This window comes from Petromyzon marinus, chromosome 43, assembly GCF_048934315.1.
Source record: "Petromyzon marinus isolate PM22_M1 ecotype Great Lakes invasive population chromosome 43, UKy_Petmar_22M1.pri1.0, whole genome shotgun sequence".
Taxonomy (NCBI): Eukaryota; Metazoa; Chordata; class Hyperoartia; order Petromyzontiformes; family Petromyzontidae; genus Petromyzon; species Petromyzon marinus.
Window position 1 is genome coordinate 4,342,205 of NC_133709.1, and position 27,226 is coordinate 4,369,430.

General features: G+C 49.9%; 2 protein-coding genes across 2 annotated transcripts; one reads left to right on the forward strand and one right to left on the reverse strand.

Annotated features, from left to right (window-relative positions):
- Positions 1-8,630, forward strand: TMEM220 (transmembrane protein 220). Its single transcript, XM_076073713.1, has 6 exons — positions 1-1,805; positions 2,306-2,335; positions 6,408-6,468; positions 6,861-6,987; positions 7,454-7,513; positions 8,061-8,630. Exons 1-6 carry the CDS (start codon positions 1,659-1,661, stop codon positions 8,191-8,193), a joined length of 558 nt encoding a protein of 185 aa, XP_075929828.1. The 5' UTR covers positions 1-1,658; the 3' UTR covers positions 8,194-8,630.
- LOC116951500 (ADP-ribosylation factor-binding protein GGA1-like) lies at positions 8,467-27,226 on the reverse strand. The gene is made up of 17 exons (XM_076073712.1): positions 27,076-27,226; positions 20,006-20,090; positions 19,608-19,683; positions 19,067-19,165; positions 18,641-18,764; positions 17,652-17,761; positions 17,064-17,144; positions 16,234-16,390; positions 15,502-15,582; positions 14,943-15,059; positions 14,003-14,092; positions 13,595-13,656; positions 13,012-13,178; positions 11,933-12,285; positions 11,068-11,237; positions 10,069-10,179; positions 8,467-9,940 (listed from the first exon to the last, which is right to left on the reverse strand). The coding sequence occupies exons 1-17, from the start codon at positions 27,134-27,136 to the stop codon at positions 9,830-9,832; spliced, it is 2,055 nt and encodes a 684-aa protein (XP_075929827.1). The 5' UTR covers positions 27,137-27,226; the 3' UTR covers positions 8,467-9,829.

The window sequence follows — 27,226 nt, forward strand, 5'->3', positions numbered from 1 at the left end:
CATGGAGCGCCGCCACGTGGCCTCGTTGCACCGCCGCAGTCCCGGAGCCGGGTCTCAAACACTCTGGGAATCAATTCCACGGCTGCAGTGGAGTTAACTAGTGGAGTGGCTTGTAGCGACTTTGCGCTTTTGTCGCCGAATTGGAGCGACTCTGCGGGTTTTTCATTGCGACGATTTCGTTGTCGAAGCGTCATCGCCGTCGTTGGCAGCGACAACAGCCGTGTTCGATCCACTGCTGGATGGATGAAAGCTTGCCCCCCCCCCCAGGGCGGGCACCACCGCTCTCCCGCGATGTAACGAACACTCGCGAGAGCAGTCTGCGCACTTCCGAGCTTATTCCATCGCTCCATCTCCTCCTCGGTGGTGAAAACAGAAGACAACAACATCCTTCGCGGGACAGGTCCCGCGGTGAATGTTCAAACGCTGTAACGACAGTGGACAATTAATTCCCTGCACCGGTTCTGACTGCTTAGGATCTTGCGTCGGTTTTGTTGTTGTTGTTGTGTGTAAACATCAAGTTAAAAAAAATGTTCGGCAACTACTCAAGGATGTCGAAGTCAAGCGAGACGCCGTGAACGTTGCGATGTGACGTTTGGCGGTGACTTTCGAGGCCGGTGGCAATGCGTAAAAGTCACGACGATGCAACAGATGTCCACTTGGGTGCACGCGGTGCCAAGAGGCGGGCTTGCGGGGACTTTGGTCAAGCGGCGCGCCGCCACACGTGACGCGGCAGGAAGAGCAACTCGGCAGGTAGCAGCGGCGTCGGCGTCATCAGCAGCAGCAGTGGCATCATCATCGTCATCATCATCGGCAACAGTGGATACATCAGCAGCAGCAGTGGCATCATCATCGGCAACAGTGGATACATCAGCAGCAGCGGACACATCACCAGCAGCAGCGGCATCATCGTCATCATCATCATCGGCAACAGTGGATACATCATCATCGGCAACAGTGGATACACCAGTAGCAGCCGCCACCACCACAGTAACAGAGACACCAGTAGCAGAAATAGCCGCAGTTGATACGACAGAAGCAGCAGAAACAGCCTCAGCAGCAGAATCAACAGCAGCAGCAGCGGCAGAATCAACAGCACCGGCGGAAAACACCAGCAGCGGCGAAAATATACAGCAACAGGAACAGTCGAGGGTAAGAAACAGGAAGAACATCAGCTGTAATTGCCGCAATAAAAAAACACTCCCGACACGAAAACATCAAAAAACCACAACTTCAGCAAACACAGGCCGCAATAAATACCAGCGGCGACAACAGAAGCAGCAACAAGACCAGCAAGGCGAAGAACAGGGGGGCAATAGCAGCAGCAGTAGCAGCAAGACCAAGCAGCATCAGTTGACTTCCAGGTCTCACTAACTGGGGGGTGCCCCAGGTCTCACTAACTGGGGGGGTGCCCCAGGTCTCGTGTTGTCCCAGTTGCCGCTTCCCGACTTCCCAGCTCTGCCGGGGACCCCCCCCCCCCCTCTCCTAGTGCCCCTAGAGACTCCCAGCTCTGCCGGGGACCCCCCCCCTCTCTTAGTGCCCCTAGAGACTCCCAGCTCTGCCGGGACCCCCCCCCCCCTCTCCTAGTGCCCCTAGAGACTCCCAGCTCTGCCGGGGACCCCCCACCGTAGTACCCCCCCCCCCCCCCACCGTAGTACCCCATGGCCACGTCGCAGCCGGCAGCCGGAGACCTCCGACCTCGCGGTGTCGGCTCGAGCTGGGGTCTCGCCGACGGCTGGAAGCAGAGCGTGTGGCGAGGCTGCTGCTTGTGCATGGCGGGGTTCTTTGGGCTCGCGGCGTACGTGCAGGTGAGTTGGGGGGTGTTTGTGCAAAGCAAGGCCGTAATTACAATATATATTGGGGGGGACATATCCCCCCAAATATTCAAATATCCTCAAAATATCCCGCCCCCCCCCCAATATATTGCTATAAAATATATTTCTGTTTATATGATTGTGTTTATGGTTGTACTTTATTAATCCCTAATCTCTGCCATTACATACAATGAAACAAGAAAAGGTAAAAAAAAGAAAAAACAGAGCAATGTAATACAATACACTATTAGACATTATTGTAAAAAATAAAATAAAGTCCATCCCGTGTGTTAGTGATTTTTTTTATATTTTAGGCATAAAATTCGTTTTCAAATTTAGATTTTTTTTTTCTGGGTATGGGACCCCCAGACCCCCTGGTCAAAGCAGAGGGCCAAGGAGCAGTGGAAATTCGCCGTGATCGGGAGTCGAACTCGTTGTCTCACACGCGCTCTTGTTTCCCCCCTGGTGCTGCGTGTGTGTGTGTGGCTTGCAAGAAAAACGACCCAGATGCGAGCCTGTGGACGGTAACGTACAATTAAACACACACCTTCTAGTCAATTAACATATTCAGTGTACTGTCATGCTGCGCGTGTGACTGATATCAAATTTCGATTTAAAGCTTTCGTGACTGCAGGGATTCATATTCTTGGTTCTTTCGGTAAAGTCACGTAGAAGGGAAATAATAAAATAACCAAGAATATGATATCAAATCAAGGTATGATGTTAGAATTACGTTTTTTTCTTCTCCTATAAACGGATTAAAATAAAAAAGTATCCGGATCAAGAGATTAGGAATGCCGCTTGTAATGTTACTGCATGTAGGGGTGAACTTCTTTCGCACCGTACGTAGCCAACCGTGCTAATCGATTGTGCGGAATAACCACTGGGTTCCAATGAAGAGGAGAGCAAAACTAAACAAAGTTAACTTAAATTTTGATTGAAAGCTTTCGTGACTGCAGGGATTCATATTCTTGGTTCTTTCGGTAAAGTCACGTAGAAGGGAAACAATAAAATAATAAAAATATAAAACAATAAAATTCTCACGACGTTTTGACTGCAACACAAGCAATCATCATCAGGTGTGATGAACCAAGAATATAAACGTTAACTTATTTAAATTAAACCCGTTCCCAAAACTTAAACCCCAGAGTAACTTTCAGCCTGGGTTTCTCCATGGCGGGACTCCTCCTGTTGCTGTACGATTCGCAGGCGCTGTTCTTTTTATTTATTTAACACGCTTTCTATTAACGCACTTCGTCTGTCGTTGTAGTATCCTCAAATCTTGTAACTCAATGTTAACCCACTTCCCAATGTGGTATCGACTGTAAACTTGGTATACTTACGTCATACTGATGACAATACCATATTCTAGCGTTAAAAAAAACATTTTTTTCAACATTCTTTTGTATATGTTATGTTTCGGCTTGGGTCTAATTGTCCACGGTCAACTCACGTTGGCTGTAAGTGGCCACGGTCCCCTTACGTTATGGCAAGCTTCGGGGCCACTTCCTAGAGTTCGTTCATTACTAGTACATTTCATAAAAGCGTGTTTTTAAATAGTTTTAAATATTACTTATTTACAGTCGCGTCCACATGACAGCTGCCATTGTAATCCGCCACGCGTGTGGTTCATTCCACGGCCGAGTGTACTTGGGTGTCATGATTATAATTTAGCACGGAATTGGTTTCAATCTTGCCACGTGTGGCTAGTTTCACGGTGGCGATAGACCCCGATTGGATGGAATCAATCGAATACGTTCTTTGGCGGACTACAAATTAGTTGAGAATGCGTCAGTCAAGTGTGCTCACATGAATCGCATTACGTGACCACATTTCTCCGGTTCTCTTATCATTCATTACACACCGGCGGCTTTCGGTCTTGAAACGAGTACAGTCATACCTCGGTATACGACCGCTTTGGAATACGTCGAATTTGGTGTACGTCGTGTTTTAACGAGTCATGGGATACGACGTCTTGCTTGGGATACGAGGCGCTTGCTAGAACTTGTATGGGTTGGGATGAGTAGTAACCGCGTCCACGCGTAGACCCCGGTTCACGACTGAGACAAATCGCCGCTCCCTCAGTCTGCCTGTAGATCTCGTTCAGTGCACAACCCTTGCTGTAACTCTCTGTGAATTTTCACGTGTTTTTTTTGTGTCATTTTAACTCCTCTCAGCAAGGTAAAGTGATGAAAAAATTGTATTTTTATTTCAATTTATTTTAATTTATGCATTTATTTTAATGTATGTTTGCATTTTAGTAAAAAGTAGTGTCTACATTATGTTATACAACCACATTAATGTATAATATGCCATATAAAAAATATCATTTCTTATACTCGTGAACGGATTCTTTCCTTTCCCGTTATTTCTTATGGGAAAAATTATTTTAGTAGACGTCGTTTTCGGTATAAGTCCTCCTACCTTCTGGAACGAATTAACGACGTATACCGAGGTACCACTGTACAGGCGTTTTTAAGAGCCTCCCTCTTGCTAGTTCTTTTTTAAAGCCTTGCATGGGCATGCACCACCAAGTGTTCACCAGTTAATTCATCCACGCCACCCCATTCAAGGTCGTTGAGATCCGCAGACTTCGGCGTCTTTGTACCTCGATCCCGGCCGGCTGCGTTCTTTGCTTGAGTCAGCGCCATGCATTTTGTGGGATTCCTCACCGTTGGAAATTAGTCCATCCGACAGTGTGGACACTTTTAAAAGTCTTCTTAAGTCAATTTATTCTATTGAAGTCTCGCCTTCTTAAGTACGTTCATACTATTTCGCTTCTCCGGCTCCCTTGGCCTTTTCCTTTATTCTTACAAGGTCGCCTTTACATATCAACGTAAATTATTATTATTGTTATTATGACCGATCATCGATAAATTATCTGACGACTTCGGGGGGAGCGGAGGGGTCGCCCCATTTTCAAAAGCACCGGATAAACCACTACATGATTTAAAAATGCTTATTTTTGCACATTCTTGTATGACATGTTTTAGGTGTTGTTTTTTGTGTTTTAAATTTGTTTACTGTATGAAATTGGCGTAAATAAACATGCAAATAGACAAACAACTAATATCCTACTTTAAAAAAGTCACTATTTACTATTTATATTCTTAGCTCTTTCGGTAAAGTCACGTTGAAGGGAAACAATATATATTTTATTATTTTGTTTCCCTTCAACGTGACTTTACCGAAAGAGCTAAGAATATGAATTACTGCAGTCACGAAAGCTTTAAATCAAAATTCACTATTTACTGTGCCGTACTTACCACTCCAATCTCGAAGACTCTGCATGTATATTCTTGGTTCTTTCGGTAAAGTCACGTAGAAGGGAAACAATAAAATAATAAAAATTATATAAAGTAATTATAAAATAAAAAAAATATTTTATTGTTTCCCTTCTACGTGACTTTACCGAAAGAACCAAGAATATGAATCCCTGCAGTCACGAAAGCTTTAAATCAAAACTCTGCATGTAGTTGTGTGTAGTGTATAATGCACTGTATATATATCTGACACTAAAATCAAACATAGCAACATTTTTTGTCACGCTACATGCAGTGCCGGATTAAGCTAGTGCGGGGCTTGTAGCATATGTTGTAAAGGGGCCCTAAATAATAAAAAAATACATTTACTTGCATAGTAAAGGAATTGTATTTTTTAATTTGCTATACAGCCAGATAACACGACGAATCGCTAACCTTAAACACCCAGTCGTTCATAAAAGTTGAAGGCGGTATAGTACTATAGTAATAGAGCAAGTGCAGAATCATTGAACCAGAATTGACAGCTTGAAAGCATTTAGCGCGGGGCCCTTGAAAGTGCGGAGCCCATAGCTACATATGTAGTAGCTACTACATGTGTAGTAGCTACTACATATGTAGCTACTTTTGCGACGAGGATAATTAATCCGGCACTGGCTACATGGTGGTGCCTATCGCCGGACCGGTCACAGCCTTTGGAGCGGTTCGTCGGATCGACCCGGGACCGCCGGATAATGTTGGAAGCAGCCGGATAATTGTGCGGTGCCCGATAATAATCGATATATAATCAATTGTACTTGTATTCCTAATCATAACCGCCCGGTGATTGTAATGGGATCCATCACGTGTCGCTTATTCCCCACACCCTAAATGCATTCCAAAAAACTATAAAGGCCGTAATGTTTGTCCTGTTAGCAAGCAAGTTTCAATATATTGCTGTTTAACCAAGCGATAACTCAAAAGGAAATCAGCATGGGTCTCATTTGTGAATGACATCGGTCACAAAAAATTAAAAGAAACAAATACAATTAAGCACTGCAATAAAGTAATCGAATAATTGATTACTTTATTGCGCGTTATCAACGTTAAATATCCAATTCCCTGCAGCGCAAATCGGCTCGGGCAGATTTGCCTCCAGACTTAGCACGGCATACATGACAAATAGTGAGCTACAGAGACGTTAAACACACAGACAGGGTGACTACAGTCCAAATACGGACATATGTCAAAATGCAATTGCAAGCGAAGTTATCAAGCAACAGTATTTGCATTTTTAAACGACAATAGTTTGTGGGAGATCTGCCAAGTGACTCTGTATGCGTGGATGTCTTTGCAGGTAGCGTATCTATTCCCAGCTGCCCTCAGCCTTGTGGTGGCGGTGTCGCCTTCAGCTGCAGGTAATTTCGGTGGATCAGTGCAATTTAAAACAAGAGGAACGCCTTCGCAATTAAGCCCCCCCCTACCCAGCGATCGCTTCCCTTAATCTGCCTTAAATACTTTTCTTTTTAGTTCTTTCGGTAAAGTCACGTAGAAAGAAAATACATTAAATAATACGTTTTGATCGCAACACAAGCAATCATCATCAGGTACGAATGAATAAGAAAAAAACCCAAAACAAAAACCTAGTAAACTTAAAATGACAACTCCAAATATACAGCAGGCGTCAGGGTCGGGATTGAACCCACGAACCTCCTTTCCCGTAAACACAATGCGTGGCGGGCAACGTCTCGCCACTGTGGCAACTCTAAAAGCACGTGGCCCTCTCCCTCCCCGCCACCTCTCGCCCAAGGCAACCACGCGTGGAAGAGCGTCGTGCACATGCACGTGGCCGCGTGCCTCTTCGGAGCGTGCCTCCTCGCCGCCGTGGCGCACAGATCTGGCAAGCGCATGCACGTGCTGGAGGCAGAGGAGGGCAGGTAGGTCCCGGCCCGAATCCTCGGATCGTTCAAATGGAATCGTTTGCTCGCAAATTATCGCTCGCCAATTCCCTGTCCCATTAACCCCCCCCCCCCCCGATTCCTCACGATCCCTTGCCGTCGTCCATCAACATGATTCCAGGTTATTATGCATTGCTATGATCCCCGTATCTCACACTACAATCCACTGCCATCATCCTTACACTCTCGTTACGTTTCCAATGAGTCCTCAATCCCTTGACACGATCTAACACCACAATCCCCGTCATCCCTTACAATCCCTCGCTGTTTTATCGCTACGATCCCTACAGTCCTGGACTAGAATTGTCGATCCCTCAATACTACAGTATAACTATGAATTCTTACTATTCCTGCCATGCACTACTATGCTGCCTCGCAATGACCCCTACAATTTCTCATGATCCGTCACCACGATCTCTGATCCTTCGTGGTTTTGTCGTCCTAGGGAGATCGGAGGGCTCCTCCTCGTCGTCTTTTGGATGATTCTCTGCCGCAACTCCCACGAGTAAGGATCACATAGCATGAGCGTAGGAGGGGTGGGGGGGGGGTGTTACAGCCGAGGCACCGCTCCGCATGTCCACCGTGACCATCGCTCGTTAAAACACGCCTATCGCGAGGGTTCATCGGCTCCTGATGTTTGGATGGAAAAACAAACATGGCGTGGGCGACCTCCACTGACCCCTTGACCTTGCAGGAACTTATGCAGGGTCACAGGAAAAGGGGGCCTCGGTTGAGAAGTGGGCGACGCCATGCCGAGCCACGTACACTTTGACGGAATCTTTGCGGAGCCTCGCAACTCGCTTCGGACGTTCCTGCTGCTTTGGTCATTTGGCCAAGTGCCCTTTTTGAGTGACGGAGGAGGTACAAGAGCCAGAGTAGCCAGAAAAAGGGACAGAGCAACTCCTCGCAGATAGGTCGGCATCCGACTTGATGTTGCTGCCTCCTGCAGCCAATGTGTGGGACAGTCTGCACTGTTTAAAACAAGATTGCGGTGGTCGGGAACAATGGCACGCGTCTTGACAGCCCGTGGCGGTGACCGCGTGAGCGTGCAGGCCACACGGAGCGACGCTGCGGGCTGGCCTCGGCCTGGTGTTCGTGGCCATACCCTCCCTCGCCTGGATCTACACGTCCTTCAACGCCAGAATCATGGCCGCCAATCCCGAGCACTGCAAGAACTCGCTGTGACGCAGTCGCCACAGCGATAGCACCCACTTCGGAGTGCGAATTTCGGACTGGGTTGACCCGACAGCAAAGAGACGCATACTCCAGCTCGCGTGGACCAATCGCGATTAAGCGAGCGCGGGTGAGGTGACCGAGCAGGAAAATTAGGCCGTGGCAAGTGCAGCCTGGTAGGCCATTCAGCCATCTCCAATCAAAGCACGGTTTCTGCAGTGGAAAAAGCGGGGGGTTATCGTAATGAACGTTAAAAAACATTAATCGATCAGCCACACGACCGTGCACCATTTCAGCAGTGGAATTTAATTTGGAATTCAAAAGGCAATTTACAGATTTTGAGAAAATAAGAGAGATATACACTGTGTAAGAAAGATCCCGTGCGCGATTCCATCGGGAGGCCTCAAAGAACCGTGGTCTAATAAAACCCACTCTGCACCCTCCCGGCATCCCCAGTGCGTGCGCGCGTGTATATACATTGCCATGTGTGCGCATCTGTGCATGCACAAAGGGCCAAAGGTAACAACGGTACATTTACAAGCCAACGGTCCGCAGAAAGTTTCCTCTGTTTATTACAGAAAAGGAGGGACACATTTGAGCGATCGTGTGCAGCGCACGGTTATCCTCGAGCCTGCAGGTGTCCGCTGCTGTCTCCTGGTGGACACTCGAGACAGTCAGCCCAACGGTAGTGCAGCCAACGGCGTGCAGGTTACCTCAGCCGTCTGACGTAATCGCCACGACACCCCCCACCACCCACCAACACCCCCCCCCCCCCCCCCCCCGCACAAACTCTCAGGAGGCTGCACGAGTGGAAGCGATTCTGTACAAACAGCCATCACCCTCCACCAGCCCCGAACCCACGCTCCCCATCTCCCCTCCTCACAACAGCAATTGCCTTCTCCACCTCTTCATGTGCAATAGGGGCAGAGGTGCGAGGCGTGCAGCCGGGTGGGGAAAAGGGAATGAAGGCAGGGTCACGATCCATCATGGCCAATGGTGCCCATTGGGCGAGCGACTTGTAAAGAGATGGCGAGTCTTGTGTAAAGAATCCTGTGGTTTCTACGTGTTCAGAGTTTTGGGAGAGTCCCAGTTTCATCCCCCTGGTGCCTCTGAACACCGGCGTGTCGCCAACATCCTCGCAGCCCGGCCAGAGGGGCCCCATCAGAAGGAACGAGGCTGGCTGCCTCACTCCTTACATATTGCCGTTTACGAAGAAACCAAAAAAAAAAACCTCGCGTTATTTGCCGCGTTTCGCGGACGCGTGTGGCAGCCAATGCCACGAACAGCAGCAGCTTCCGCTGCAGAGAAGGAACGCTAACACTCACTGCAAAGCACGCACACACAGGGAACAGCACGGCAAGCACTGAGGCTTGCGCCGTTCGGCGAAACTGCTGCCGAGCGGCAGGCGTGAACTACCGGTGTGAACTACCTCCCCCACTACCCCGTGCAGTGAGGCTACAAGAGACTGGCGTCTCCCAGGCAGGAAACGGCGATGCCCCATTGTTGTTTAAAGTCGTTTGGTGGATGCTGCACGGCCCTCTCGAGCTTGACAAGGGGCGCTGTGACGCCTCTGGGTGGACGGGTTGAACCACCGCCGCCGCCGCCACGCATGGCGTGGTGGAACACGACGAGTCGGGGAGGGGGGGACCTACAGGCTGCTCCAGCTCTCCGCCGGCGGGAAGTCCACCACCTCTCCGACCTCGCTGAACACCTCCTCGCCGAGCGTGAACGCCAACCGGAAGCGCAGGCGCACCTTCTCCTGGGATGCGGGATCAAAGCGGAGGCACCGGTGTTAGAGGTGCAAGGGCCAGAGAGGAGCTATGAGGGTGAGGGGAGGGTGAGGGGAGGGTGAAGGGTGTCCGCGGGCTGTGGCAGGGCGGCTACTACCTTGTTGGGGTTTGCGAGCAGCATGACCTGGGTAACGGCCGCCGGTGGCTGCAGGGGGTTGAACCCTGGGAGCTCCGTGCCGGATGCTGGCTGCAGCTTCACGCGCATATTCTGCACGCACACGCACGCACGCACATGTTTCAGCAGCTCTGCTCAGGGAAGCGACTGAAGCTGAACTGAACTGATTTTTTTTATTTTACCAGCTAAGGCCCACTGAGCTACATCTCTTTTTTCAGAAGCAACCGTGCCGCAAATGATAGTTCATCAAAGTGGCTTATGTGGAAATGTATAGCAGCCAAATGTTCTAAATGCATGTTTCTAAATGAGAAAAATCCACGCGACCACAGAGAGGACATGCAAACTACAAATATACAGGCGTTAGTGTCGGAATCTAACCCACAGGCGAGGTAGTTAACATCTTGCCACGGTGGTGCCCTCAGAATCAGATGAGTTAATTCATCGAGAGCTCCAGCAGAGCAAAATGAGCGGTATTGAGGTCTCAAAAATAAAAAAAAACGCTTCGTTCTGTGCACAGCCTGGGAACAATTGCTGAGAAGAATAATCCATCACTGCAACATAATAATGTCTGTTAATTGAGGAAAGCTTAACCGAGTCACTCGACTTATTTTTAAAGACGGTCAAGCATTGGGACGTTTGGCTAATTAATGATTGTTTAAGGAAACCACAGTACCTGGAGAAAACCCACCACACGGGGGTGGTCATTATCAAGCCTATTCACAGATAGGCTGTGTAATTCACTACTCTACTGCCATCTAGTCCACCTCACAGGTAGTTAACACCTGATATTCCCAGGCTGTCTTTCGTCCTGGCACTAACCAAGGCTGAACTCCACTTTGCCCTCCAAGATCTCATGAGATCGGGGGAGCATATTCAGGGCGATTTGGCTGAAAGAAAACACAAATCGAGACGCTGCCGTGGAGTGCCTGGCGCTGCGCGGGGGTGAAGGGGGCCCAAAGCGGAGTACCGACGTGGGCGCACCTTGGGGACGGCCGCCTGGAACAGCAGGCCCGAGATGGGCTGGGGCGCCGTGCTGATCACGGACAGTACCACGACCAGCACGTCTGGCCGGCCAGGGGGGCAGCCCCGCGAGAAATGCAGCAGCACGCGCAGGCCGTGGCGGTCGTACGCGGTGATGGGGGCGGCGTTGCCTGCGCACAGGGACGCGCAAAGGGACGTGAACGGGCACAATTGGATGGGCACACAAAACACGCGCAGCCACTTGCACAAGCCACCGCTTTGGGGCCCGTGTCATATGCCAGGAGCAGAGCGAGGACAATGAGTCGATCAAGTTGATTTAAGTCAACGATGACGATGATGACGATGATGACTACCCACCAAAGACCGAAGCATGAACGTATCACAAATACGAAACCAACAAATCTGAATGAGGAAGTAGATTATAATTGAGTGTCGTTATAAGAGGCAGCAGTGTGCTGACGACGAGGAAGACATGGTAATGAACTACAAATGTAATGTTAAAAGACAGAGTTCACCGATTGGTTGGCCTCATTCATCCTGGAGAGTAAAAATTAGGCTAAACCGAACATCGAACATTTAAAAACCAAGAGTGTACGAGTTTTTGATTTGATTTGGAGCTTTCGTGACTGCAGGAATTACTCTTTGGTTCTTTCGGTCAAGTCTAATTTATTTTCTTTTTACGTGACTTTACCGAAAGAACCAACGAGTGTTTTTGATTGTTTTAGTTAGCTAAACTGAATGAAATCCACAGACGAGGACTTGACTAACATTCCACTGGTTGACGTAGACCAAAACTTCGACAAGAACTGGTGGCTAAACTTGAGGAGTGACAGCCGGCACCACCACTGCCACCACCACCACTCACTGGGCTTGATGGAGTCGAGCGGCACGAACACATTGGTCAGGGAGATGTCGGCCTGTCCGACCGGGCCGCCGGGCCTCGCCGGGCTGGACGCCGTGTGAGAGGCGAGCGAGGTGGGCAGCGTGGCGACCGCGGGGGTGAGGAGCGAGGCGGAGACGGGGACGGACGATGACGGGACGGCAGCAAAGGAGGATCTCGGGGACGCCGCTGGGGGGAGACCCCCACCAAGCAAGCCGGCGGCGGGAGTCGGGACGGGCGACGACCCCACGGGGGTCACAGGTGCCGCCCCTTTAGGCGCCGTCTCCATTTTGCTCTGCTGGAGCTCTCGTAGCGTCTGCTTAGGGGCCGTGGATGCCCTGCAGCGGAGGCGAGGGAAAGGGGAGAAGAAAACATAAGCTGCAGAGCTGCAACGTGATTGGTCGATCTATTGACAAAACAAAGTGTCATCGACTGCTTTTTTTAAGTCGATAACTAACGGTCTCCTTTTCAAATGGCAGCAGCCCCGACATTTTGCCTCTCGAAGGCCACAGCCAGCGTGACGTGACTGTAATGTTGGTGGCGTCACCATGCCCAACCCGTCAACTCCCGTCCAGTGGCATACGTGTGAACATGTGACTTTTTGTTCCCCTAACTATTTTTGTGTAATCCCGATTCAGAAATCGAACTCGTAATCGGTAATCAATTATTTAACTCATTGCATAGCCCAGCTCCAATAAATATTTGTACTATTTCACACACGAGTGTGCGTGTTGCGCATAGTGTAGAGAGCGGTAGTGTAACAGCGCGCTGCGCTACAAACCCAACAACCCAAGTTCGATTCCTGCTCTCGGCCAACAACGGTAACTATCTGAACTGGTCCTGGGTCTTCCCTAGGTCGATTCAGCCTCTAATGAGTACCTGGTGCGATGTGTACATGTCACTACTAGGGAGACATAACGCGCCCGGGTATGGTGCTGGCCACCCACCCCCTCGTGTGCCGTTCCAGCCTTCATAGGTGCTACTCGCTAACAGCACTTGCCCCAACAGTCTGTAAAGGCTATACGGGGGAAATTTGTCTTTGGTGCGCATAGTTGGGGCATTACCACTTGACCTGCTGCGTGCCGGGAGGCAACGCCTGCTGCAGCAGGGACTTGCCGATCTGCTCCAGCTCCTGCAGGCCGCCCACAGGGGCTGGCGCCGCCGGCGCTGCCTCCGCCGGCGTCCCCACCGTGACCGAGAGGGTGGCGCCGTCCATCAACGCCGAGCCCAACTGTGAGACACCGGGGGTGAAGAGGTCGGCGACTGGAGAATCGCTCGCGCGCGACACCCACCGCACGCGCAAAGGGGGGCACCACCTCTTCCCATACGGGGTCCCTCGGACGCACCACTGGTCGCTGTATTCAGAAGCGGACAGATCACGGCCAAACAGCGCATGGTTTCGGGGGTTGTGCGCACGCGCGCTGTGTCACTAGCTGCCCAGCGTTTGAAGCGCCATCGTAGCGCTCCAGTGACATCACCGTGAAAGCGCTCGTCATCGCCATTATCATCATCAGCCGTGATCTATCCGCCGATGGATACAGACCTCCCAAGCTGCCGCCACCCTCTCACGGTCTTGCGATGCAACAATTCATCTCGCGCTTGCGTCGCTTTGAATCGGCTCCATATTCGCGGGGGCCTCACACTGACCTGGAATGAAGTCCAGTTAAGCGGCGTGGGTGCGGTGGAGGTCTGAGTCGCGTCTGTGAGGTCTGGAACACACACGAAAACGTGCCGCACCCTGTCAACGTGATGTGGCGATCGTGATGGTGGTCATGGTGTTTATAGTAGTGTTGATGGTGGTGCTGGTGTTGATAATGATGATGGTGCTGGAGGTGATGGTGCTAGTGCTGGCGCTGATAGTGCTGCTGGTGGTGGCGGGGCTGGTGGTGCTACTGGTACTGGTGATGCTGCTGGTGCTGGCATAGACAGTGGTGATTGTGGTGCTGTTTGTGGTGCTGGTGATGATAGTGCTGGTTGTGGCGATGATTATGGTGACAGTGCTGGTGGTGATGGTGGCAATGACGGTGGTGATGGCATTGGTACACATCTGCATACTCAGGGACATGAGCTCGTCATCCAGGAGAGTAGCCGCTGGCGATGCTGCCACCTCCAGCCCCGCCAGCTCGATCAGGGATGAGATACCACCTACACATGCAGACAGACTCCCTGTGTAACCTTACAGACTTGAGACAAGTGCTGTTAGAACGCCAATAGCGAATAATAATTATGCGAATAATTATTCGCTATTGGGCGGGGTGTGAAAAACACCACGCTCGGCCACCTTTGCCTCCCCAGCGCTCGTATTTACAACCAAACCAGGTAATCATTTTAAAGGCCGAGTTGTTCGAGGGGAGACCCGGGACTGGTTTAAATATCACTCGACAATGGCGTAAGCTGTCATTGGGAAACAAACTCACGACACACACACGCATTTACTCTTGCAGGCCTGGAGAGTACAGCAGAGGCACGTGGTGTTCGCGAGCACCTGCTGGGGTTGACGGCAACCGGTACGTGCTCTCTTGCAGCCTGCCTCTCAATCGCAAACGCAGGAGTCAAACCCCTTTGGCTGGCTCTGCAGTGCATAGGCACGCAGTGAATCACCTCCCTGGATTGTCACAGTTAGGGTTCGTATCGTGTGTTTTCTGTGTTCTGTCTTGATTGTCCAACTGGCCGGAAACCAGATTAGCATACGATGCTCATCAGATTTAAGCCTCGAGAGTGCTTACAATTGTGACCTCCATGGATACAACAGTTGAAGTTAGACACAGTGGGCAGTAGAGGGCAGCGCAGGACACCCATTATTATTCTTCTCTATGCACCCCACCTTCACAAAGCTGCACTGATGACAAGTGTGATGAAGTATGCCAAACAACGCTCACTGCCTGCACGGAATGATGAAGTCCTGATCCAGCAGCAGATTTACAAAAGGGCTGAGCATGATTATTAATAATAATGTATTAAGCACGCATATGCGCGTGCGTGAGTGACTACCCACCCTTGGTGGGGGCTGCCGTGGGGCTGGACATGCCGTTGACCGTCGAGAGCCTCTCCACCTCGGACTTGTACGTCTCCATCACGCTCGTGAGCTCGTCGTTCGCTCGCAGGATGTCGGCTTGCGATGGGCAGAGAGGGCGAGGGGGGAAGGAGAGACGCGTGGAGCACAGTGAGAAAGTCTCGGGTCATGGCAAACGTCAACGCGACTGCGTCACCACTATCCCTGAGCAACTACAATATTGTCCTCGCTGTCGAGTAGCACCAAGTACGTAGCGTGGGCGGCACACACCACGCAACACACAACAAAGCATCGCACAGCAAACTACACAGCAAGTAAGTACGCATCTTGCTGTACAGCCCACGGCTACACAAGGGCTACCTAAACTAAACAATTTTTTATTTTACCAGGTAAGGCCCACTGAGCTATATAGCTCTTTTTCAGAAGCGACTTGGCCACAACTGATAGCTCAACGAAGTGGCTTCTCATGTGGAGATTTAAAACCGGAGGACCCGGAGTAAACCCTTGCGGGGTGACACGAGTCGGAGGCGGCGCCGCTCACCGAGGGCGTCCTCGTTGTCCTCCGTGTCGCTCGCCAGCTTGAACAGCGTGGGCCTCATCCGCTCACACCTCCTGTACGCCTCCTGCACGCCGAGAAACAACGCCGCCATCGCTGTGTCAACCCACGGAGCCGGGGTCTGAGCAGCGGGGAACCGGCGCCCCCACCGCAAGCAGGGCCGGAATCACGCAGGGAGCTTCGTATGGGCCACATCCTAGGGCCTCGAGATTTTGAACAGCCCTCAAAAATGTTAATACTTGCTAGGCCACGGGGAGTGGCATCGAGGAATTGTTGCAGACACCTTCGTTAAAAGGAGTATAAAGTGTTTGAAAGTGATATTGGTGCATGGTGGTCCGTGAACATTTTGGAGGTCTGACAGTGGACTGCGGGTCCAGAGAGGTTGAGAACCACTGCAGTCGGGGAAAGAAAAGTTATGGATTGCGAGTAAATATTAATTTGATAAACGAGCGAGGTCTTGGCAATACGAGTAGTACGTATACGCTTTGTCTGCCGAGCGTCACGTGATCACAACTGATATACGAGTGCTTTGATATACGAGTGCTTTGGATTACAAACACGTTTCCGGAACTAATTATGCTCGCAATCCAAGGTTTTACTGCACACGAATAAGGGCTGCCAAAACTACAACAATCCTTGGGCCCCCATCAAACTTTAAGCGTGGGCGCCGGTCGGGAGACCCGCGACGTTGGGAGCCGCGTCACGGAGCACGACTCCCCGAGATGCTGGCGCCGTCCGCCGCGGAGGTGGTGTTGCCGCTGTTGCCGCCGCCCCGCCGGTGTTCCGCCACCAGCTCACGCAGCTGCCGCACGCTCTTCTCCACCTCCTCCAGCGCGTTGATACGCTTGGCCACGCGCTCCATCTTGGCTTGGTCCTATACACGCCACCCCCGTTGACGTTAAACCCAGCACGCCATCGCGCAATATCTGATTTTATCACGTAGGCTTTCGGGACCAATATTATCCATAATAAAGGTTTTTGTGGGTTAGATCGCGTAAATATTCATGCGTCGTTAACCCACCGCCACCTGACATGGCCAATTTAGTAAGGGTTTGTCACGTGAACAAAACGTGCCAATTCGTTACAGCACACCGGTTGTGTGTTGGAGAATAAACCCACAACGTTTACAATTTGAGTACGTTTCGCCGGTGATTACAACCAGCTTCAGGCGATTTATACGCACCATGTCTTTCTTCGGAAGACTTCTTCACAATGCTGGCAAATCGCCAACGCAAAAAAACTTTATTATGCATATCTGATTTTCTGCGGGCTGATAGAGGCTGATATGTCACATGTGAAAAGATCAGATTGTGTGAACGTCCACAGACAATGTCAGTTACGCCACCGTGCATAGGTACGTTATTGGAAAAAAAAGAAAAGTATGAACTGCTGCAAGCTTAGGAAAAGCTTCACAGTGTCTGAGAAGTGAGCCAACGGATGGATGCAAGACTAATGCCACATTACTGTACGGCACCAACTGTGGGTGTGGCTATTTTAGTGGGCCCCGTGCACTGTGGTGTGGTGCGGGGGCCCCGCCTTGACCACACCTCCTTCACGACGGTCTTGATGAGCCGGTTGGCCGCCTCCAGGTCCTCGGGGTGCGTGCTCTTCAGCAGCCGCGCAAGCAGCTGCGATGGCGGCGCGGACAGGACAGACACAACCCGGCGAAAGCAACAGCAATGGTAAGAACGATGACAAACACTGTCCCCTCCCTCTCTGCCTCCATCTCTTTTATTTTCACTTTTTATTTTTCTCCCCACCTCATGCGTTGCTGTTTTCCCTCCCATCGCTTAGCTGTACCTCCAACGCTGAATCTTGACCTTTGCCTGACCTCTCCCACCCATCCCTGGCTGCCCCGGCTGTCCCTGGGGCTTATTGTCGGTGTTGGTGCTGGGCCACGGATTATTCGTCCCGGTCTGTTCTGCGGCTTTTCTCTCACTCTCCTCTCTCCCCTTGTTCCCCCGATGTTTGTAAGTGTCTTGAGATGCCCTTGCATTTAGACGCTAAACTGTTGTCGTCCGATTAAGATGATTAAGGTGGCGTTAGCAATGACAGACATATGATGCAATAACTGAAACTGTTGCGATGAGGACGGTGAGGTTCTCACTGTGTCAGGTGACCGGGGGCAGCAATACCTTGGATTTCTCCTCGTCTTCGAAGAGAGTGTTGTCATGGCGGGGTGGAGGGGGCGGCAAGATGTAGCGGATGTTGTCCTCGCTCAGCTTGGGGTCGGCCTTCACAATGCCTGCAACCCGCAAGGTCAAAGGGAGTGGCTTCGTGTCTGACTAACAACCGCTCACAGTCACTCACTAAAATATCAATATCCGCACCTCTGATTAGCACGGTTGGCTACGTACGGTGCGAAAGAAGTTCATCATAGATACGCACGTCAAATTTGCTTTTTAACATTTTACAATGAACCACAAGCGAGAAGTCACTCTCACTGATACCCGCTGAAAGGGACACACAAGACAGATATCCACTCACCCTGACACCCAGCCATAATAGCCACTCGTTTTCCTGACACCCACACCCATCCTGCTCTCCCACAACGATTCGACCAGACCAATCATTCAACAATGCAGCGACAACCCAACCACACAAACCATTTTTTTCTGGCACACCACCACATGTATGCACATTCACAACAAAGATAAAGAAACAGAGGGACACTGGCGCCGACAAAAAACTCTCACCATCAAACGCGCAAACAACAAGACGTATTTGCACGAGACACACAAAACAAAGACAAAAATCCCCCGTGTAGCCTTAACAGACTGTTGGGGCAAGTGCTGTTAGCGAGTAGCACCTATGAAGGCCAGCACGGTACACGAGGGGGTGGGCGGCCAGAGATGTTTACACACCGCACCAGGTACTCATTTGAGGCTGAATCGGCCGAGGGGAGGCCTAGGACCGGTTCCCATTATTCTCTCTGGTGTCGGCCGTGAGCAGGAATCGAACACGGGTCGCCGACCAACCGCTAAACTAATGCTCCCCGAGACACATACATACACACGCATACATAGCAGGACACAGAAACGACACGGGGAGTGGGGGCAATCTGGAGGCGGGGGAGAGGGGAAGATAAGGGGGGTCGGGGGGGGGGGTGGGGCGCAATGGCTACCCTGGCCCTTGAGCATGTGGTACGCGTCCTGGATCTTGGTCTCGTCGGGGATGCCCACGGTCCAGCTGTACATCAGCTCCACGATCTTGCTTTTCACCTTCTCCGGCGAGCGAGAGCCCAGGTACTGCGTGCAGTGCAAATCGAGGATCGCGCCGTTAGTCCGCCTGGGCGGGAGCGCAGTCTTCAGCACAGTGCAGTCAATGTTGTAAACATTAAAAAAATATATATTTTAGTCGTAGTCTTTTAGTCGAGTGAACAGCAAACCTGTGGAATTCTCGCCAGGTCTATGGATTTAATGCGGCCATTCTCTTAGTCTGGTCAGCTAGTCCAATCCGAGTGACTACGTGTCGGTGAGAGGGGCGTGAAATTTCCCCCCCCCCTCTCCTGCCAGCCCCCCACAATATTATCCGGGTGGGGGGCACACACCTTTGGCGACAGCACCTTGATGAGCTCGTTAAGGAAGCGGTACTTGCCCACCTCGTCGTGAAAACGCTTGCCACAGTTGCGCATGCAGGCCTCCAGCACCTGCCCTCATACACAGAGGGTTAGAGATTAAGGGTCAGGGTTAAGAGATAGGCTTTGGGTTTTGGGTTACGAGTTAGGGCTAGAGTTAGGGTAACAACTAAGGTTACAGCCTATGGTTAGAATTGGTTTAAGGCTAAGGTTAGGAGATTGACGCCGATTAGGATTAAGGTCAAAGTATGGGTTAAGGCTTTGGTTAGGTTTCAGGATTGACTGGAGCTAATGGCTGTGGTTAGGTATAAGGCTGGTATTTTGGTAATGACTAGTAAGGTTAAAGCTTTGATAAGGGTAGGGCTCATGGTTATGATTTTGTAAGGTTCAAGACTATGCCTAAGGCTTGAATGAGAGCCTAGGAGCTAAAGTGGGAGACTGTCATGAACGCTCCAGGTACGTTAACTTGTTCATCGTCGGCCAGGTCTCTCCCCATCGTCTCTGCGCCGCTCACCGTCAGACTCTGCATGGCCTCCCACTCCTGCGGGGACTGGATCTTGTGACTGAGGAGGCGCGTGGCGTGCAGAGGCCTGTGGAACATGCAAGGAGCGCGGGGGGTGGGGGGGGTAGGCGGAGGCGGAGTGGGTGCCGGGGGAGTGCAGTGTTGCCAAACTTAGTGATCTAGTGACTATTTTGATTTCCAAAGCAACAAATGTTTTGCCAAAGTGGCTTTCGGAGCCATTCCAGGTACAAAAGTGGATAACGAAACCCGCTGGAAACATCCAGCGCCGTTCTTCATCAACGGGCTGCGTCTTGGTGTTGAACTGGTGCTGGCCCAACTGCGGGGCGGTTCGCTGATCGCCAGGACAGTTGTCTGTGCACGGAGAGCGCGAGAAACCAGAGAGGGCTCACCCTTCCAGCTCCAGGTTGACTTTGTTGCAGAATCCCATGATGTCCTCCCATTCCTCCTTCTTGTTCAGGGGGTTGGTGGCCTTGTCTGAAGGGGAGACAGAGCACACGTTTTCGTCAACTGAAAAACCACTCAACACATTTGTCGATAACACTGCCACGTTTCGTGCAATCGTCCATCTTCATAGCAACATCTGAAGCAACTGAACTAGGCACGTAACAACTCGTCGATTAATTCATTCTTATACTTGCGACACATGCATAAAATCCTGTGCACGAGAAATGATTAATTTACAATGTACACAAATTATATACAAATTATACGGTACTACATTTACAGCACACAAATAACTGTAATTGATATAAACTTAAAAACGGTTTACAATTGTGTTAATCTGCATTTTAATACTCTCTATTTAAAAATATATTTTATGAAGGTATATACATTCAAGAAAAGTGTTCGCCGCGGCTATTATAATGAAAGCTATTACAGGTATGCTAAGGTTACGGCTTCGGCTAACGGACGGAGTGAGCAAATGAGACAAACATGAGGCAGGCACTGCAAACAAGAACACCAAATTACAAAACAAGGAAGACGAAACATGTGTGCGCCATGGATCACGTGACACTTTCCGATACGGGATTATCCCCCACAAGTGATGAATTAGAGACAGTAATGGTAGCGCTCACGCCATGTGCACAGGAAGTAGCTTATGACCTTAGGCCACAAAAAACAATGCGGCCCGGATTGTGGCCCTGCCTGGGAGGGCCGGTTTTGTGAGTCAGGTACTTCGAGCGCTGGTTTTTGGCTCCAGGTTTTGGGAAACGCTTTGATCGATTTGGCCAGTTTTCAATAGTTCTGAATAGCAGCACAACTTTACACTCAAGTTTTGCCCATACTGGATCATCTTCGCGAGGGATATGATGACATCCGATCCCCCAACACAAATAATGAGAATGTATTATATAGCAAGGAGAGTGAAAGCGAATCATATGGCCATCGTGAACATGCTATGCTTCACATTTACAGGGTGGCTGTGAAGTCCCTACACCCTTAATCTCTTCGAGTCTAAAAAAGTGAAACCAAACAGGGGTATCATTGGGGGGCTTCCCGCCCACCCTGCACAGATAATCTCACATGGTGGCGTTTAATTTGCTTGATAAGGTGCCAGGCAAGCTCGTGTACATGTTCGTCAGAACGTTCCGAATGACCGATCTATTCTCCCACTCTTTAATTAGCGCATTCCCGAAAACAGTGAAGGGCTTCACACGAGGCTGACGCACACGCGGACCTCGAGTGTGGCCACATGTCGCACTCCAGTGATGAGAGTAAACAAAAAAAAATCAATGCAATCTCATTGACAGGGCCCAGTCAAGAGGGCATGGTGCCATTACTGTGTAAGTTTTTCAAGTTGTGCTGCAGGGCTCTCCGATGTGTCTTCAGGTTGTTCCAAGTTGTTTGGCATGATGTCCAACGTTTCGCTTCACGTGCTGGACAACACGCGGTAACAACCTGAACACACGTCGGAGGGCCCAGTGCCGTTGCCATGGAAGTTGTCGCGCTAAGGCGTGTTGGAGAGTTCCTTTCCAGCCATGGTTGTATAATTGATTAGCCGTGCTCATGACAGATCATGTGAACTTGACAGCTCATGTTCACTAAAGTTACTGGCAAACACCTGTGAGCGGTCTATGGATCTGGAGGTGGCTTTACGTTTCCGTTTCATGGGGATTTTTCCGATAATCTGTGGTTCCTTGATTAAAAATAACTCAAACGTTTCAACTTCTTGGTTCTTTCGTTAAAGTCACGTAGAATGGGGATAAAATAATAAAAATATATTTTTTATTTTATCCCCATTCTACGTGACTTTACCGAAAGAACCAAGAAGATGAATCTCTGCAGTCACGAAAGCTTTCAATCGAAATTCAAACGTTTCAAGTTAAGAAAAAAAACTCCTTTTCTTGCTGTACTTTACACAGCGTTTCCAACTCCACCGAGTGCAAACAGAACTGACATACAGCTGTGTTTCTGCATTCCTTTCAGAGAGAGAGAGAAAAAAGTCCCCTGCAAACCACTCTTCCTGCCCAGGGCTCAGACGGAAAATGGACAGAGCGGTTCAGAAGCGGGGGCGATGCTTGCTGAAGGGGCACTGTACGGTGCGCTCACGCCTTCTCTCGTAAGCGGCGAGCGTCTCTCGTAAGAGTCGGCGATATATCAGGAGCCCCAGGCAGGTCAACCATCTTCTCGCCACGACAACGTCACGTTGCAGAAGTCGCGTCCTTTTCCTGATTCTCGTCGATGTTAACGGTGGCCACATGACGGGCGAGTCGAGCTGTGTGAACAATCCGGTATATCACGACGCAATTCCCGATCCACAAATACGAATGAGACACCACAGCGATACACGCCGCTCCGCCTGACGTGGTTATCTGGCTTGACCACCTGAATGTGAAGTTGTAGTTGTTGCTCTGCATCTACATCAACCAAACGAAAGAAGACTATGGCATTGGGCATCTAGGGTGAACGAAGAGAGGATTAATTCGTGGGTGACAAAGTGCCTCCTGAGAATCAGCGATCGGCTTTTCCCAAGGTCAGGAGCCTGGTTCATGAAGAACAATCCCCCTAGGCATCCTGACATGGATCACCTGCTGCAGTGGATCTCCGACGTATTGTCGGGTTGTACCGTGTGTTATTTGGATTGATGTCTGACATTTTCCTCCACGTGCTGGGAGCTACTCAATCGCGTGGAGAGAAATGGGGGGACATCATGCCAAACGACACACGGTACAACCAGAAAACACAGCACGAACGTGAAAACCGACACATTAATAAAAGTACCGTACACTTTAATACTCGGGTCTACAGGTTTTCAAAATCAATGCGGCCTAGCTCATGCTTTACCAAGTTAAGTCTGCTGCGTCCTCACTTGGCCAACGTATTGTCGCCGTGTAAAAGTTCTTGTCAATATTTCACCAAATGCAACCGAGCCCATGGGGTGGTTTGAAGACCCCTCTCTTCGCCAATTGCTGCTCCAGTCATGCTCTGATGTGGCCAAGTGATGCTTGACAGGTGGTTATAAATAGCTGTCCATGTCGAGGAAAGCACAGGTCTCATTTACAAGGTACTCTTTTTGTCTTCCTCATTCACAAACCCGACGCTCCAAAGCTATAACCGCATCAAGGAACGTGGCCATATTGACAACGTGAAATATCAATCACAAACTCGAGCACGCTGCGGACATCACGGCAGTTTCACGATCTCAGACACTTACAGATGTGGGTAATCGTTGTGCGTACAACCACAAAGTCACTTTTTAGTTGGTTACAGCGTTTCAACCAATGAGGACTGTGATTCAGATCGCCAACGTTTGTACACCTTCCCTACAAAGGTTCGAAATGCTCATGAAATACACGGGTGTCGGACGCGCTCAGACAAACTGGCTTTTTCATGCATAGCTGGGATGGCGATGGCGCGTTTAATTTCGTGGACGTGTCAAAGCATTGCTTGATTGCATAATTAAGCCATATTTGAATTGAAAAAAAAACTGTCGTAATTACACCTCATATGATTTTTTTTTTAAGTTGACACTGAGACGTTGCCGAATTTGTGGAAATGCCCATCACTCTCTGAAACCCACTCAACCGTACTGGCAACATCGCTCACAAACACGACCACCAACTCTGACATTTCAAAACGTTACATGCCAACACGAAATGCAAACACCTTGAACCGCATAACCCCATGAAGCACAATCCCTTGAACACAACAGTGGTACACAACCACATTGGAACACAACACCCATAACATACATCAACACAAGACCAGAACCCAACTCTCACAAACAACAACCCAGCTCCCAAAGGTGACATGACCTACAACCACTCAACCGTACTATAAAAAAATACTTTTTTATTTTACCAGGTAAGGCCCACTGAGCTATATAGCACTTTTTCAGAAGTAATCTGGCCACAAATGAAAGCTGAACAAAGTGGCTTATCATGTGGAAATGTATAGCAACCAAATACTCTAAATGCATATTTCTAAATGTGGAGGGAAAAGACGGGGAGAGAGAGGCACGCAACTCCAAATATACAGCAGGCGTCAGGGTTATGGATCGAACCCACGGAGTCCTGTATACCAGGCGAGGTAGTAAACATCTCGCCCACCACTGCGCCAATACAGTACTGCTGTAAAAAAACACGCTACAAATAACAAAATACAACCACTATGAATAGAATCACCACACCGCGAAACACAACAGCTCGAACATAACCACTCAAACACGATTACACACAACCACTCTGAAACGTTGTAGCCCGCGGGGCCAGACCGTATCTCTCTCCTGAGCTCCATCGCATGCCACGAACGTAACGCAATGAAATACAAACTTTAAATACACAAACACACGTAAACACAACCACACCACCATCACTATAACGTTATACAAACAATGTTGAATACAATACCAAGAAACAAAATGACGCGGACACACCACCACCAAAAACACCACGAGCATAAAAAAGATGCAAACACGGCAACGTGAAGCCCCAAAAGACGTCACATCAGCTGTGCCAACAACCACACATAACGAAATACACCCGCAGTGAAAAACCTAAATTGACACTCCAGAGGAATAATAATAAACTACACAACCATACTGAGATACAACCACATTACCACTCAACTACCACCGAAACACATCCATCCTTAAAAACATAACCACACACACGAACACACTAGCAAATACACTGACACACGAGCAATGACACTGACACGCAAACACAGACACACACACTAAAACACTCGCAATTACACTGACGCACACTGACACACTAGCAAATACACTGACACACACACACTGATACGAGCAAATACGTTGACACAACCACATCAACACACCACACACACAACCACATCACCACACTGACACACAACATCAACAACACACTGACACACGACCACATCAGCACACTGACACACAACCACATCAACACACTGACGCACAACATCAACACAATGACACACAACCACATCAACACAATGAAACACAACCACATCACCACAATGACGCACAACCGCATCAACACACTGATGCACAACCACATCACGACACTGACACACACACTGACACACAACCACATGAACACACTGACGCACAACCACATCAACACACTGACGCACAACCACATCAACACACTGACTCACAACCACATCAACACCCTGACGCACACACTGACGCACAACCACATTAACACACTGACACACACACACACTGACACACAACCACATCACCACACTGACACACAACCACATCAGCACACTGACGCACAACCACATCACCACACTGACACACAACCACATGAACACACTGACACACAACCACATCAACACACTGACACACACTGACACACAACCACATCAACACACTGACACACACTGACACACAACCACATCAACACACTGACACAACCACACTGACACACAACACACTGACACACAACACACTGACACACAACACACTGACACACAACACACTGACACACAACCACATCAACACACTGACGCACACACTGACACACAACCACATCAACACACTGACACACTGACACACAACCACATCAACACACTGACACACAACCACATCAACACACTGACACACAACCACATCAACACACTGACGCACAACCACATCACCACATTGACTCACAACCACATCAACACACTGACACACACACTGACACACAACCACATCAACACACTGACGCACACACTGACGCACAACCACATCAGCACACTGACACACAACCACATCAACACACTGACACACAACCACATCACCACACTGACTCACAACCACATCACCACATTGACTCACAACCACATCACCACACTGACTCACAACCACATCAACACACTGACACACACATTGACGCACAACCACATCAACACACTGACGCACAACCACATCACCACACTGACACACAACCACATCAACACACTGACACACAACCACATCACCACACTGACTCACAACCACATCACCACACTGACACACAACCACATCAACACACTGACACACACACACTGACTCAAAACCACATCGACACACTGACACACACACTGACACACAGCCACATCAACACACTGACACACACACTGACACACAACCACATAACCACACTGACGCACAACCACATCAGCACACTGACACAACCACATCAACACACTGACACACACACTGACACACAACCACATCACCACACTGGCACACACACTGACACACAGCCACATCACCACACTGACTCACAACCACATCAACACACTGACACACACACTGACTCACAACCACATCACCACACTGACTCACAACCACATCAACACACTGACGCACAACCACATCACCACACTGACACACAACCACATCAACACACTGACACACACACTGACACACAACCACATCAACACACTGACACACACACTGACACACAACCACATCACCACACTGGCACACACACTGACACACACACTGACACACAACCACATCAACACACTGACACACACAGGCACAACCACATAACCACACTGACGCACAACCACATCACCACACTGACACACAACCACATCAACACACTGACATACAACCACATCAACACACTGACACACAACCACATCACCACACTGACGCACAGCCACATCAACACACTGACACACACACTGACACACAACCACATCAACACACTGACACACAACCACATCAACACACTGACACACAACCACATCAACACACTGACACACAACCACATCAACACACTGACACACACACTGACGCACAGCCACATCAACACACTGACACACAACCACATCAACACACTGACACACGACCACTCAACTCGACACGTAACGCCACAATTTCGCGTAACACCCCATGGCGGCTGCCCTCCACCCACCATCACCACCGCCGCCGCGCGCCTCTTCCTCAGCGGCGGCGTCAGGCGGGGGGGATGGGGGCAGCAAGGGCAGAGCCGGGGTTGGAGGGGCACGGTGGAGGCAGCCAGGGGACCAGGCGCGAACTCACTGAGCCAGAACTCGAGGGCGTCTTCGTGATCCACCCGCGGGTCGTCCGCTGCCGCCGCCATGTTGATACTCCAGCTTCCGATCCGCACGGAAGCCGGAAGCGTCTTCCGGAAGACGGAATACTCTTCCGGAGGAGGAAGACGAAGATTATT

What these genes read in the sequence shown, in the direction of transcription:
- TMEM220 (XM_076073713.1), top strand. Translation starts at nt 1,659, where the DNA reads ATGGCCACGTCGCAGCCGGCAGCCGGAGACCTCCGACCTCGCGGTGTC. An exon ending in GGCTCGCGGCGTACGTGCAG is followed by an intron (nt 1,806 to 2,305) that starts GTGAGTTGGGGG and finishes GTGGCTTGCAAG; the next exon opens with AAAAACGACCCAGATGCGAG. An exon ending in GGTGTCGCCTTCAGCTGCAG is followed by an intron (nt 6,469 to 6,860) that starts GTAATTTCGGTG and finishes CTCTCGCCCAAG; the next exon opens with GCAACCACGCGTGGAAGAGC.
- LOC116951500 (XM_076073712.1), bottom strand. Translation starts at nt 27,136, where the DNA reads ATGGCGGCGGCAGCGGACGACCCGCGGGTGGATCACGAAGACGCCCTC. An exon ending in AGGCCATGCAGAGTCTGACG is followed by an intron (nt 19,166 to 19,607) that starts GTGAGCGGCGCA and finishes GTATGAGGGCAG; the next exon opens with GTGCTGGAGGCCTGCATGCG. An exon ending in CCACATGCTCAAGGGCCAGG is followed by an intron (nt 17,762 to 18,640) that starts GTAGCCATTGCG and finishes TGCGGGTTGCAG; the next exon opens with GCATTGTGAAGGCCGACCCC.